General features: G+C 38.9%; 1 protein-coding gene and 1 long non-coding RNA gene across 8 annotated transcripts in view; one reads left to right on the forward strand and one right to left on the reverse strand.

The window, feature by feature from the left end:
* ppfibp2a (PPFIA binding protein 2a) overlaps positions 1–15,639 on the forward strand; it is a 35,994-nt gene that overhangs the window by 953 nt on the left and 19,402 nt on the right. For 3 of the 7 annotated variants that reach the window (XM_053622488.1, XM_053622487.1, XM_053622489.1), the window contains exons 2-6: positions 3,706–3,792; positions 5,194–5,307; positions 8,311–8,442; positions 12,918–13,142; positions 14,196–14,288. In XM_053622488.1, the coding sequence (XP_053478463.1) occupies positions 3,706–3,792; positions 5,194–5,307; positions 8,311–8,442; positions 12,918–13,142; positions 14,196–14,288 (651 nt within the window). Of the gene's footprint in view, positions 1–1,675; positions 1,812–3,705; positions 3,793–5,193; positions 5,308–8,310; positions 8,443–12,917; positions 13,143–14,195; positions 14,289–15,639 lie in introns of those variants that run through there. The other 4 variants (XM_053622491.1, XM_053622492.1, XM_053622490.1 and 1 more) reach the window with 3 other exon arrangements.
* Positions 5,749–9,371, reverse strand: LOC128606398 (uncharacterized). The gene is made up of 4 exons (XR_008385672.1): positions 8,774–9,371; positions 7,607–7,653; positions 6,960–7,147; positions 5,749–6,436 (listed from the first exon to the last, which is right to left on the reverse strand). It is a non-coding gene; the product is annotated as an uncharacterized LOC128606398 (long non-coding RNA).

The raw sequence follows: 15,639 nt of genomic DNA on the forward strand, positions 1-15,639 counted from the left end.
TATAGTCAAGGTCATGTTTCCTAATCAATAGTTTGATAACAGCCGGTTTAAAAGGTTTAGATACATAAGCGATGCTAGATCCAATTTCTTCAGCTAGTATTTACATAGCTATCTAGCTGTACTATTTTATTGCCGCGTGACAAAGGACGTTGGATTAAAATGTATTATATTGTCATGTTCACATTATATCTTCATTGCATAATTTAGATTTATATATTTATTCATTTTTTTAGATCGGATCTGGATCAGATCTTTTGACAGGTCACATTCCTAACCACAAGTGACCAATATCCGTCTTTAATTTGAACACACCTGTCCCCCGAAAAACACTGCAATGAGATCTTGGGTACTGTACATATGTGACCATTCTCATTCATGTCAAATGGATACTGAGATCGGATATGCATTCAATCTAGAACCGCATATGAAATCAGGACCGATTTCAACAAAGCAGATTTTCGTGTCGCTTTAAAGTAGAACATTTAATTTGCGTCCCTTGTGAACGAAGCCTATTTCGCCACAGAAATACTCTGAGTGTGATTTGGCACAGCGTGGGTTAAGTGTCATGCCCAAGTGTTTACAGAGCCAGACTGGTCTTGTATCTTGGATCAAGCCCACCTATGGTTCATAGCCTAGCTAGCAAACAGGAATATCCAGTCAGTCATGTCATTCAAATTAGCAAGTTTCTGATTTGGTTCTCTTTATTCCAGGCTGCCACTTGCTGTCTGTGTATTTAGGCAATGCAGAGACATCCATGATACAGATATTAGTAATAATTCAGAAAAGAGTAGAACAGCAAGCCTGGACTGGTACGAATGGAATATTGAAGGCAAGGCAAGGCAAGTTCCTTCCTTTTTCAGATTCTATGTAGAAAATAACCATCTCCAAAGCAGTGTTTGTGCTTATTTGGGATATTATATTGCTTATTCACTTTAGGCCAAAATGTGGTAAGTTTTGCCGTCCAACAAGCACGGACGCAGAGGCTGAAATAAACTGAACTTTTTTTTTTTTTTTTCACTCAACCATTTTACATCACATTTATCACTTCATACTTACCACCCATCCATCACTGCGAGATTCCATCCTGCTCTTTCTTCCTCTATTCCCTCATTTTACCCCCCTCCCCCTTCTCTTCTTCTACCCCTCGCCTTGTTTATTCTCTTCTCCCTTTCCTCTTCCTCCAGCCTGCCGTGCAACACGTGTGTCTCAGGCGTGTGCGCTCGCCACACAAAGGGCCCGCATGAGGCGGCGTTGCATTCTGAAGTACTCTCTAATGAGATCTAAGAAAGCAGAGCAACAAAGCTCGAGAGTGTGTGGAGATCGGTATTCATAAGTACGTAGGTTGAGCAACGACAACAACAACAACAACAACAACAAAGAAAAGGACTAGAATCCGTGCCGTAAAATTAGGGGAGAGAATAAGAAGAGAGGGGGAAAAGAGAAAAAGAGAGATGGAGGAGGAGAATAAAGAAAAGAGAAAGGGAGGGAGAGTGCAGCTGGTGAGATCTGAGTGGCAAGACCGCAGTCTGATGTTAAAGACTCCTGCCTTCTCTGTGCTCCAAACCAGATGCTTAGAAGCCATAAACAGCCTCCAGACAGGCAAAAAAAACCTCAAACACACACACACATACTGAGAGAAAGAAGACGTCGATTCGAGCTCTGTACATTTCAAGGTTTAGTGCTGTAGTTATTTCCAGTTTGGAAGCAGTTGATGGTACTCTACAGTATGTGAGAAGAAGCAGGCAGGATCATGGCCCTGAGTCATGGAGTGTGACATTGAATTTTACAAACATTTTACTTGGCTTAAAAAGGTAAGCTTGACTACTGTGATGTTTTTCTCTTTCCTTCTGCGTCTTTCTCTTGCTTTACTTTTTTTTATTTTATTTTATTTTACTACACTTTATTCTGCTTTGAATATTTGGCTTGTTTACACCACCGAACAATGCGCACTTCATGCACTTGCGTGCTCTGTTTGAGGATGAGTGGACATTGAAAATCAATAGGCTCAGGATGGGAATAGTTTTTATTAGAAGTGAGATTCATGTGCAGGGAATTCGACTCTGACACACACGGGGAGGTTAAGAAAAAAACATCCGCATAAAAGTTAAGAATAGTGCAAGAAGGAAGGATCATACGGTGCGGTTTCATCCGTTCAGGAGTTGTGAAACTGCGTTAGAAGTCTGTAGAACATCTTAACACCTGAGACATTCACAAGCACATTTACTGTCACATTTCCGTATACAACAGTGCTCTTGGATTGTGGAGTCATTTTCTATAAGAGTAGCTTGGACATAATAGTGCAGCTAGAAATCACAGTTTTACATCAGTACGCTTGTTCTATGTCATTATCTTTCCTACACTTGGACGGCAGACGCTCCACATAAACAGATTGAAAAAAAAAACTATATTGATATGGCGACATTTTCTGTAAGAGGATGATGTTTATGGAAGGAGTCTCCAGTACCAGCAGTTTATAATGCACAGAGATTGCACATTACGATTCTCAGTAACATGACAAGCTGCCTTTTTTTTGTCTTACTGAGCTAGTGAGGAATTACTGTATATCCAGTAGATATTATATAGATATAGGATGTTATAACTTGCATATTTGCATTTGCATAGTTTCCACTCTATTTGCATATTTTCATTAATATAGTTAACACTCTATCTGCATATTAGCATTTACGTAGTTTCCACTCAATTTGCATATTTTCATTTGCATAGTCAACCGTCTATTTGCATATTTTCCCTTGCATAGTTAACACTCTATTTGCATATTTTCCCTTGCATATTTAACACTCTATTTGCATATTTGAGTTTACACAGTTAAGACTCTGTTTGCATATTTTCATTTGCATAGTGAACAGTCTATTTGCATATTTTCATTTGCATAGTCAACCGTCTACGTGCATATTTTCCCTTGCATAGTTAACACTCTATTTGCATATTTGAATTTACATAGTTAACACTCTATTTGCATATTTTCATTTGCGCAGTTTCCACTCAATTTGCGTATTTTCATTTGCATAGTCAACAGTCTACGTGCATATTTTCCCTTGCATAGTTAACACTCTATTTGCATTTTTTCCCTTGTATAGTTAACACTCTATTTGCATATTTGAGTTTACATAGTTAACACTCTGTTTGCATATTTTCATTTGCATAGTGAACAGTCTATTTGCATATTTTCATTTGCATAGTTTCCACTCAATTTGCATATTTTCATTAATATAGTTAACACTCTATTTGCATATTTGAGTTTACATAGTTAACACTCTGTTTGCATATTTTCATTTGCATAGTCAACCGTCTATGTGCATATTTTCCCTTGCATAGTTAACACTCTATTTGCATATTTGAGTTTACATAGTTAACACTCTATTTGCATATTTCCCTTGCATAGTTAACACTCAATTTGCATATTTCATTTGCATAGTCAACAGTATATTTGCATATTTGAATTTGCATAGTTAACACTCTATTTGCATTTGTCTGATTTAGACATTCTACAATCAACCAACCATAATATATAGACTATCCTAACAAGTGCAAACTTATATAACCTGAGCGATTCCTCTGAAATCAGCTAGTAGATGGACAGAATTTGATTTAAGACAAATATAGTAAGATGTTGATTAAAAAAATCTCAAAGTCATCCTAGCTGTGTAAATGTAACACTGCTTGTGACTGATTGCTGGTCTGTAGGTCAACCTGCAGGCAAAGGGAAACAACGAGAGCTATCAAGAACGGCTCTGTCGACTCGAGGGAGATAAGGAATCGCTTGTGCTACAGGTAAGACGTAGAGGGTCGGCTCTGTCGTAAGGCCATGTGAGCGTGTGCGAGAGCGTCCATGTGCGTGGAGCTTTCTAAAAGTGTTTTCATCTTTGTTTTTATTGCAGAACTTTGTGTATGACGTACGTAAATAAACGAATGTAAATTGGAGTATGTATGTATGTATGGGCCTGACTTTTATAACCATTATATTCATTATGAACTAAACAATCATACAATTGTTTCAATTCGATGACAAAATGTGCGAGTTTTAATCCCAAATTTCATTCATTAATTATTTACTTAATGGATTCGCTCATTTATTTATAATGTACTCATTAAAATAACGATATTTCTCAGCAAAATGATTCAAGGAGTGTACGAAGCTGGCTTTTATCTGATCGTTTACATTTCATGACAGTTTTGCTAGTTTGATTATGGTTGTCATAAGCTTAAGTTTTTTTTTTATGTATTATGTTCAATTTTTTTTATTTTTATTAATATATTACTATCTTAATGCATTAAATTAAATGCATGTATTTGTTTATTTGCTATATATATATATATATATTTGTTTATAATGTAAACATTGAATTAATGATAATTATCAGCTAAATTATATAAGCAACGTGGGTATGAAGCTGGCTTTTATCCAGTTGATTATTTGACCTAACTTTTATTTTGTAATTAAATTGTATCTCTTACCCAGGTGATTCGCAGTGATGTTAGAACGTCTTTCTGTTTGCTCAAAGTAGTCACGAGTATTAACGGTAATGATGCTTGGCTGATGATTATGAATGTGCTCAGAGGAAGCAATGTTGCGATCCGTCGGGTAATCCCGAACGTTAGCCGGATCATGGAACCGTGGCGTGAAGCTAGGCTTTGGCAGGAAGGCTGTCCTTCCTCCTCGGCTCTGTCACATGCTTGAACGGTTGAGTAAAATGCCTCTGCACTCAGGCCAAGTCCTGGAAACCTACACGACAGGCAATCCATCAGCTTGCTGAACACCATTTTAGTTGTTTTTTTTTCTGATTTGTGATTATAATGTTGCAGCCATAATCATAATCCTCCAGGCCTCTGTTTTGCTTGCTCAGGATTATCAGATCAGACTGTAGTCCACTGTTTCGAAACTCAAAAGACTTGGACTTGGTAGTGCTGCTTTGGCTTATTTCTGTATGTATTGACAAGTGTAGACACAACTGGTGAAGAGAAAATCTAGACTACAAGCATTTATTATTTATTATTTCTGTCATATGTGAATGCGAGGAAAAGGGAGGCGCTGGTATTGAACAGGGAGTCCGGTTTGCTTTGTGTAAGTCATGGAAGATTCACGGCTTTAAGATGAAAAACTAAGGTTGCTCGTTCTCTCTCTCTCTCTCTCTCTCTCTCTCTCTCTCTAACTCACTATACAAACACACACAGGTGAGTGTGTTGACAGACCAGGTAGAGGCTCAAGGAGAGAAGATCAGAGACCTGGAGAATTCCCTCGAGGAGCACCAGCACAAGCTAAACTCCACAGGAGAAATGCTGCAACAGGTACCACGGACATTACTTTCTACAGCTTCACAATTGCGAATGTGTAAGGATTCATGGGCCAGCTTGTAGGAAAAGTTCAGGTGGATGAAGTTTAAAACAGAGGTGTTAGCTTTTCTTACGGCTTTCTTACAACGACTCGGGTTCAGTTTGGTTGCTTGATTTCGTAGAAATGAAGTCGTAAGGAGAGGAAGTCATACGAACGTTTGTGGCTTTTGTGACGTGACAAGGAAACGTAAGTTGTTCATTTCTAATGAGCACTCGAGTGAATCTTGGTGAAGTGGGTGGGGAGGGCGAGTAAAAAAATGTTTAACCTTGTGAAGTGTAAATGAGAAGAAAAGCGATGTAGCATCGTTAGATTTCTTATTTTTGTCTTGATTGGGTAACATTATCTTTTTTTTTTGGTGGTGGGGGTGGGGGTGGGGGTGGGGGGGGGTTTCTGTTTGGGTTTGGGGCATGAAGTGTTTGATTTACCCAAAGGCATTTACACTCCAAATAGAAGCCGATAATCAGGAAGACCAAACATCGTGTTTGCCTCTTTCTTCCACAAGTAGACCATCATGCACTGCACTTTCCTAAACAATGTTTATTTAAGTTTATTGTTTATTTTTAGCAGTAAGAATAATTTGTGGTCATTGTGCAGTGGTTCTGTAGCTGGTTGTGTAGCTGTGGAAGCTGCTACCCACAAAACAATAGCAGTGCTTGTTAGTGTCCAATATAGAACAAGTCAATGCCCAAAACTTCTGCTGGCATAAACGCTATAACTCCAGCGCCAACACTATGGAGAGATAGCTCCGCCCCCTAACCCTACCCTTCATTTTTCTGTTACATTTTTATAAAAATAGGGCTGTGTGATTTTGTTACGAATTTAGTAGTTATAAAGCCGAAGCGACAAAGTCCCAAACTTCTTTCTGAGCACCAATAAAATACATCCATCCCTCCATCTGTCCATCCATCTGTATCTCTGTCCAACACTCTGTCTGATGCTTCGCTCGTCCATCCGTCCGTATGACTTTCTCTATGTCTGTCTGTCCACCCGTCTGTCTGTACATACGTCTGTCTGTTCGTCCATCTGTAACTCCGTCTCCCTGTCCGTATGAACGTCTGTCTATCTGTCTGTAACCGCCTTCTACTACAAAAGAAGAAAAAAAAAAAGAAGCAGTTAGATTCTTGTTCCTTAATGTGTTTTTTTTAATCATAAATGGTTCTAACTCAGATTTTTAAGTGGATCGTTAGAACCTCACGTGAAAGAGACCCCCTCTCTTTTAGCATTCTAGAGTGACAAAGACTCTTTTAAAAAAGGACGACTAAAGAGTTATTGGAAATTTAAGTGTTCTAAGCTATCCAAAGGTGTCCTACATGAAATCCTCACTATGCGCTATGTTGTCAGGTTCTACTTAGAACCTTTCAAATGAACGGGATCTTTAAGTGTACTACAGTCGCAGTGCTATTTTTTATAGCTCTTGTTTAGAGTTGTAAGATTTCGTGGATTTTTGAAAGCTAATGATCTCAAGGGGAACTCTAAGAACGTCTACTCGCTGTTTACCGTCAACTCTCTTTTAGAGCTTGCTTTTCTTTGTCCACCAAGCTTCTGGTACATTCTCTGCACAGCATTATTGTTAAGGTTCATCTTCCCCATTTCATGTTCCTCCTACCTGTTCATCCTGTGCACTTCCATTTCTCTTCACAGCAGGAAATACCACAAGGACAGGCCTCACGTTGCCTTGACAACACAAATATTTGACAGGGTTGAGGAGTACATTTGGTTTGTGCCCAGTCTGGATGGTATGGTGTGGTCTGGACAGGTAAGCTGAGCTTCAGCTGCAGGGTTTCATCAGCCAGACTGAGAGGAAATGAGAGAAGATTATTAGCAAGGAGAGAGAAATGGGCCGAAAAGAGCCCAAGTACACTGACACCTTTCAAAGGATCTTAAAGCACTGATTAGAAAGACAACATTTCCTCGAGGACCAGATTTTAAAATCTGCATGAGGTGTCTTAAGAGCTGTGATTTGATTCTGTATGTTGGCATACAGTATTTCCTTTTGAAACAGGAAGTCAGTGTGGCTGTGCGTTGACGTTCTTCACTGATTTCCACAACAGCCAATAGCGTTCGAGAACACGCCGAATCTAAAAGGCTTTACAGGATGCAAAATGCCATCGTTTTCTCAAGTAACAAGCGTTTATATATTAAAACAAAACATATAATATCTTGAAACATAAACTATCCCCTCGAACAGACAACAACAATTCAAACATTTTCTTATTTTATTCTATATTTTTCCTAAACTCGTATCATACTCACTCATATCGGTGAATTTTGGTCTCGAGGGCACTTTTCCACCACATTTTCTGAAAGATTTAATTGCACATTTCTGTTTTATTTGTGTTTCTTTAAACACACACACACACACACACACACACTGCTCTTGATTGAATCTACAGCTTTGGCTTGACTGATGGGAAGCATTTTAGAGATGTGGTCATTATGAGGTTTTGGCCTCCAGAAGTCAATCCGCTCCCAGTATCATAGCCTTAATATTTTCCATGTGCAGCCTCTAAATGGCACGAGACTTGCTCAGAAAGTGAACTTCCCAATCCGGGACAGCGCATGACAAATGTACGGCTGTTAAAATCCCCTTCAGGCCAGTCCGTGAACTCAGCGTGTGCCTTTAAACAGACGGGTTAAAGTCCAGAATATTGTTTTTGTCACCGATACTGGGTGTGTTTTCTACCGTGAGCTTGGATTAAATCGTTCTTTCTTTCCTATCGTCTCTTGAGTGTTTTGGAGACACTTTCCTGCAGCTCTCTCTCTCCCTCTCTTTCTCTTTCACTCTCTCTCCTGCGTCGTACAGTTGGAGAGAGGGGAAGTAAATATAGCCTTCATAGTCTGTGTATATTTAGCCAACGCGAAGCAGAAGCTCAACAGAGTTGAGGGGATTTCGTTTGAAGGCACGTTGAGTAAAAGGTTTCACATCTGGGTTCGCATGTGTGTGTGGGTTTGTCTAGGAGCTACTGAGCAGGACTGCGCTCGAGTCGCAGAAACTAGATCGGATGGATGAGGTTTCCTATCTGAAACTGAAGCTGGTGAGCATGGAGGAGAGGCAGAATCACAGCGCAGAGAGACAACACAAAGCGGAGGTATTGTACTGCGCTGGATGCTGGAATAATCCACTCAGGCTTGGACAGGGTCATACGCTAGTCTTTATAATGAAGTAGAAACTTATGTCAGGAAGAAAACTCTCTGTGTTGTGCTGTTATAGGAAAATAATCAGTGACGGTGTGGCACGATGAAGTGGAGTGTTCTCTTTCGTTTCACTTCACTACCGTAATTGGTTAACGAACTACATTCGAAATAAAAAAAAAATAAAAAAATTGAAACAATCACAGAATACGTCTTTATCCACGTATAGTTCTATTTCATGGCATGGAACATGAACCGCAAAACAGGTTCATTCGTATTTTCGCTTACATCTCATCGGCTACGGTCATCGTTCCCGCTTCAGCCTCGATTTTTTTCTCTTTCTCTTGTCGAAAAAAAAAGTAGCATCAAAGAGACCACAAAAACGTAACCTCCTCTGTCCTGAAGACGCCGCAGAACGTAAAGCTACAGCTGTACCTCAGACTGTTACAAAGCGCTGACGCTGGAGACTCCTTCCGTACATATTAAATAAACTTTAATCTCCTTACAGAAAACCTCACCATATCAACAATTACACGCGTTTTGAAGCTGTTTACACGCAGGAACGATAACGTATCGGAACGAGCGCATTAATAAAAAAAACCTGCGATTTGCAGCTGCGCTACTGTCAGAGCTGCTGTCACACCTTCTGACCAATCAGATATGATAATGCAACAGCACTCTGGTATAAATATGTTTAGGAACAGCATATACGGTATGTCTCAGTTGTATTTCTTCCTCATAACCACATGGGTTTGGGTTTAAATCCCATTCATAATTCACAAATAGGCCGATTAGCACATGGGATGTGACAGGAATAAGATGCTTGTTGAAAAAAAATGTGAGTTTATGCTTGTTAGAGCATCCGGGACCCATTTACATGTGTGTGTGCGTGCAACGATCTATTTGTAAGAACTAATTTGCGGGTTTTCTTTCACTAATTACAGTTTTGCAAGATTACATGTCAGATGTAATTACCGGGTTAGCATGGAGAGCTAGTGTTTGTTGATGTAAAATAAACCTTGCCTTAGGCTTTCCGGCAAGTGCGCTGAAGTGTGAGTGTAACGTGTGTGTGTGTGTGTGTGTGTGTAAATATGTTGACTCAAGGGACCAACAGAACAAATTAGTGCTACACCCATGTTATAGTGTTACAGCAGCAAACATTACATCATCACATAACATACGCCTGAACTCAAAAATCTGATGATTTCTCGTTATATTGAATACTTGTGCGTCAGATTTGACAACGTAGCACCAAATTCACAGTAAATCCACTACAGTAATCAAAGTAAATGCACCAGATTCTCAGCGCCTTTATAGAAAACGTGAGTATGTATAAATACACGTTTATATGTCTGATATTAGAGTCTGATATGACTTTATGAGACCCGTAAACGTAGAAGCTAGCTAGCTAACAGCTAATTTTACTGACAAACACAATTACAACATTATAATAATGTAATATTTTGACCAATTTGGCTGCTCTTAAATAAATCATTGAGCAAATGACAGCGTAATAAGATGAGATAGTACTTTATTAATCCCCAGATGGAGACTCTGTAACTTAATGACTCTGAGTCTTAGTGAAATTCAAGGTAATTTATTATCAGAAACAATCTGTTGTTTAAAATATTAGGACATGACATTTTCCCCAAATTGCCAATTTATCTGTATTTATTGAAACTGAAAAGGTGTCGAGTGTACAATTACTAACATATTGTATCAAGCCAGTATCCATAATGCATTATACATGCGTTTATATCATGTTAAACAGTGTATATAGTGCAAGTTCTCATATTTAATTATTGTAATATGAATAATATTCTATACATCGTGCTGTTTTAGGAAAATAATCAATGACGGGTCGGTGTGATGAAGCAGAGTTACAGTTTCCACCCCAGTGTTGATTCATTTCCTATAACAGCACGTCCTGAAGTGTTTTATTTCTCTTACACCACAGTAATTTGTTTTACAATTATTATCATTTTTTTTTTTTTACAACGGATCACTTTTTTTTAATCCATTTATAATTATTTTTAATATTGTGGAACTAGTTATCTCCAGCTCTCAGCTATAAACAGTTGCTCTCTCACCGTCCTCTCTTTTCTCTCTCTCTTGAATTCATAAATATTAAATAAAATTCATTTAAAAAAAGTTTTTAAAGCAAACAAACCAAAAATAATAACAACAGCACAGCTTAGAGAAGCGTAAGCTCCTCTGTCCTGACGATGTTAAAGTTACAGCTTTACCTCTGACACTGGAGACTCCTTCCATACGTGTTTAAATAAACACACTTCTCTTTCCAGAGACCTTCACCATGTTGTTTACTAACACCATTTTTAAAAATGCATTTATTATTACGTAGAGATTCACCATACAAGTTCATGTTACTATAGAAACGCTAGCGTATCAAAACGAACGCATTAATACAGTATGAAGATGACCTGCTCTTATGTACAATTAATCAACACCTTCTGACCAATCAGAATCAAGAACTGAAAAGCGCTTTGGCATAATGTGTGTGCCTATTTTTCCTTCGAACATTTCTGTTATATAATATTGTAGCACATTATGTAACCTAATCCTCATGCTTTGAAGTGTTCTGCACGTACAGTAACTACAGGTATAAAGGCTTAATTCCAGGTATTATATGGAATATTCACATATATTATGTATATGATGCATTTATAATGCACTTTATTCATAGGAAGTGTTACAAGAGTTTAGTAATTACTTTATTTATTTACTTTATTCTACGTGGGTTATTTTAATGATTTGAAATGACACGTTCAAGGAGAGCGTTAATTGCAGTTACACAAGCAGGCTGTTAATGCAGACCTGAATTAAAATGCGACACACAAGAACACAAGCTGCCCCAGTCCTCTGACAACTGCTGGGCTGACTGGCTCTAATCTGGCTCACGACATTCCCCTGACATGCCATGCTTCACTCGTGAGCGGCGGCCCTCCCGCCCCGGCCCTCTCTGCTGCACTCTATAGATAGCAATCATATGTCAGCCATCTCATCTGCTGTATTTTTCTGCCACGCTATCACATGATACTTCCTCCCCTTACATGCCAGTCATTGCTTAACCGCTGTTTACGCTAGTTCGAATGCTGAACTCAACCTTACAGCGTCGGTTATTCTATTCATTTTTGATGACCATGTATCACTTTTCCATTTCACATTTCAGGCTCATTTCCTTTTACATTCTGAGCATTCACACTAAACAAAGGGCCCTATATTTGAGTCCTTACCTTGCAGAATTCACGTCAGTGACCTGTTTATTTTGGCTAAGGGCATGATTTTGCAAGGACGTGCCAATGGCAGTACCTTTGCTGCCTTTCCTTGCTCCTGCTGCATGGTATTTTCTCCATTCTAGCTTAATAAATGTACCACCGAGTGAAATGATCCTGAAATGTTCCAGACTGTTAAATTTAACGAAGTAAAAAAAAGCAGATCTGCTTACACAAAGACGTGGACACGTATGCACTACAGTTACACTCTGCTGCTTGGTTGCGTCTGTGATTAATCTCCTCTTTACCCAGTCCCTGACTTCGGGTGGATGGTCTCCTCTAGGCAGACTCACAGTTCTTTCTCTATCTTTACGGATTTAACGTCACTCTGGGACGTTTAAAAGTTGTGATAAACAATTTTTTTTTATAACCAAAACCTAATTGATATGTTTCCAGAACTTTGTCCTGGATATCTTGTTGCTCCGGTTCTTCCAGGAAAGGGTGTATTTATATAGCGATTCATGCGGCACTTTAATCGCACACCAATTCACACCAATCTCATCATGTTGGACTAATTTATGGGTCTCCCAGCAACTTTACCATTTAATTCATTTGTTTTTCTTCAGTAAGTACTTCATCTTGGTCAGGATTGCGGTGGATTTGGTCCCTATCCATGGAACGCTGTGTGCAAAGCGGGATAATTCGCCCACATTTACACACACATTCACCCCTATGGGCAATTTAGCATGTCCAATATGCCTTCCAACATGTTTTTGGGTTCCTGGTGGGAGGAAACCAGAGAACCCAGAAGAAATCCACAAGGCCACAGGCCAATAACATGAGCTCGGTATCGAAAGAGGCATGGTGGAGCTGTGAAGCAGCCTCGTTACCCACTGCACCCATATCCCACCCGATTTTTACCCCTTTATCTGTGAATAATGCTGCACACTGTGTTGCTTTTTTTCTCCCACGTCAATATTATGGGCTACTTCATCTAGATTCATGCTATAAAATCTCAATTAAGTCCAATTCAGTTTCCACTACAAGATGTGGAAAAGTTTAAAGGGGGGTGAATACTCATGCAAGCCACCGTACAATAATGTCTTGCACTCGTACATGTGTTCCGAGTTTAATTTCCGTCTGTCTTCCTTTTATCGTTTCATTTTTTTCTTTCCTGTCCGGTTCTTCCGCTCTGCCAGAGCGTAGTGAATCTGATTAGCGAGCTCCAGGAGCAGATGTGTAGGATTCAGCAAGAGCTTTGTTGTAAGGTCCAGGAGAAAAAAGCTGCAGAGATCCAGGAGGACGAAGGCGCCGGTACTGACGCTTCGCTGAACGAATCAGGCGAGGCTGAAGAAACGTCTGCGGAGGAGCAGAGCTCTGGAGACTTAGGCGCTGAGGAGCTCTGTCACTGTGGGAGAGAAAGTGTAGGCACTGAATGCACCTGATTGATTTGTAAAGCTCCGTTATTTGACAGTTGGACTTTGGACTGATACGTGAAACCTGCTTGTAAACTTGCCCTTTGCTCGTTTGACGTTCGCTGACTGGTATTATCGCATGGTGTTTGGTGACTCTTTAATAGTTTTCACAGCGCGCTGAGTGATTCATGCTTGATGTAACGTCTTAACGTGTCTTGTGGATTTTGGTCTGCGGGCTGAGAATATATCTAACAGACTACATGCATGGAACTGTTTTAATTTAAGACTTGAGTGATTTTTATGATGCTTTTTTTTCTTAAATCATTTAAAGTCACTGAACTTTTTTTTTCTTTTTAACACATTTTACTTTAGCTTTAATATACATTCAAAATACACAGTAAGACCAAACAGACAGTATATATTTATTATTTTATTATTTATTTTTTTTTTTTTTACAGAAAGGAATAATGACTTTTACTGAGTCAATATTTATTACTCACGAATATATAGAGTTTATTTCATACATTTCTTAAGTTGTTTTGTGACATTATTTATGGTACATTATAGATTTATTGCCATGTATTGATTTAGTAAAATGAGCAAAAAAGTATATACATTAAAATAATTATTTAAAAACAGCTAATTATTTATAATTACATCTTTCAGAAACAGCCATATATAATAAAATATGAATATAAAAATGATTCAATTAAATAAGAAATATATATATATATATATATATATATTTAAAAAATTAAAGTGTTGTGACATCATATGTAGTACCTTACATAATTAATGACACTCTTCATTAAAATGAGCAAAATGTATTTTAATATTTTATTTATTTTAATAAATAACAATTAGTAACCGACATAAAGTTTCAACATACAGGCATGTGTGGCGTGGTGCCGTGAGTTTTTTTTTTTTTTTTTTTTTTTTTTGTGTGTGCGTGTCATCTGAACCTTCTAAACAATCACTTCAGCATGGAATGACTATAATCGTTGACCGAGATAAACGTTATTCTTTCTATTTATTTATTAATTTATTTATTTTGATGAACAGAGCTTGCTCCAGGAACTGAGGTTCCTCAAAAATAAAGTGGAGGATCTTGAGGATGAAAAGTCGCAGTACGAGAGAAAACTGAAGGCTACAAAGGTATTGCTACAGAAATACATATCACCAATTACGTATCTTTGGTCTGACTTTATTTCACATGAGTGAATGAATCTTCCTCTTTTCAGTACACACTTCCTATGAGGCCTCTTCACCTCACTGTTTTACAGCTGTACTTATTATCAGTTCCGCTCACAACCTAACGACGTCCCTATTGGCCTTCAGACAAAGTGTCACCAAATGTTCCACTTTTAGTAAATAAAATGAAAACTCGTCATTCTGCTAAACTAAAATCGTCCCTCATTTGCATGTATACTCACTTAGCGTATTTCTTTAATCTCTCTTTATTTCTTATTCATCTGTTTATTGCTCTCTCTGTCTTTTTTCTTGACTCCCTCCTTCCTGTACCTGTCCGTCTCTTATTCTCTTCACACGTTACAAGTCTCTAATGACTCAGTTGTTGAGTCTGAGGCTGACGGTGGAGCAGCTTCAGGTGGAGAAGCAGCAGTGGGAGGAGAACAAGAGGAACCTTCAGGTGCCACCTCCTCCTCTCGTCTGCCACCGTCTACTCGCGCCTTCACATCTACCTTTTCTTGTCTTCTTCCTCCTGAAAAACCTCCACTTTCTCACTTCTTTACCTTCTCAAACCGCATCATTTTCCTTCTTCACTGTCCTGCTTACCCCTCTGTCTTTCCCTCCAGTTGACCACTGCTCTCCCTGCTCATTCCTCCGTATTTCTCCTCCACTTATTCTCTAACCACTTCCACCCATTCACTCAATCCTTATAGCTTTCCCCATCTTCTCTACCTCCTTAATTCACACTCAAGTCTTTGATTTTAACCGACCAAATTCATTCCTACACTCATCCCTACCCTCTCCTACTGCCTTGTTCCTTCAATCCTGCATTCTCTTTCCTCCTATTATCTCCTCACCCTCACACCACCATATTCTCATCCCCAGTTGTTTTTCTCCACCTCCTCTCTCATTTCCCCCCAAATACTTCATTCTCATATCCTTCCTTGCATTTATACACTGATCACCTTCACCATCTCATTTGTTTTTTCTTCCTACCTAAATTACTTTAAAACGACTTCCCTCCACTTGCCCACTCCCACCATCCTCAATTCCTTTCTTGCTTTTTTATCTCCATATCACCCACTCCCTTCCTTCTTCTCATCCTTTCCATTACCTCCACCACCTTGCTCCTTCACATGTTCTTTCCTTCCACCACGTCCAGTTCCTTTCCCACCTTCGCAAACTCGTTGTTCCCTCACGTCCAACTCCTATCCTCTGCTCCCAACTCCTACGTCTCCTCACTTCTATCTGCACTACCGCTTCACCTTCTCACTCTTCCATCCCTACTTCCTTTCTTGCTTTTATTTCCTATTATCTC

The sequence above is a fragment of the Ictalurus furcatus genome, chromosome 4 (genome assembly GCF_023375685.1).
Source record: "Ictalurus furcatus strain D&B chromosome 4, Billie_1.0, whole genome shotgun sequence".
NCBI lineage: Eukaryota > Metazoa > Chordata > Actinopteri > Siluriformes > Ictaluridae > Ictalurus > Ictalurus furcatus.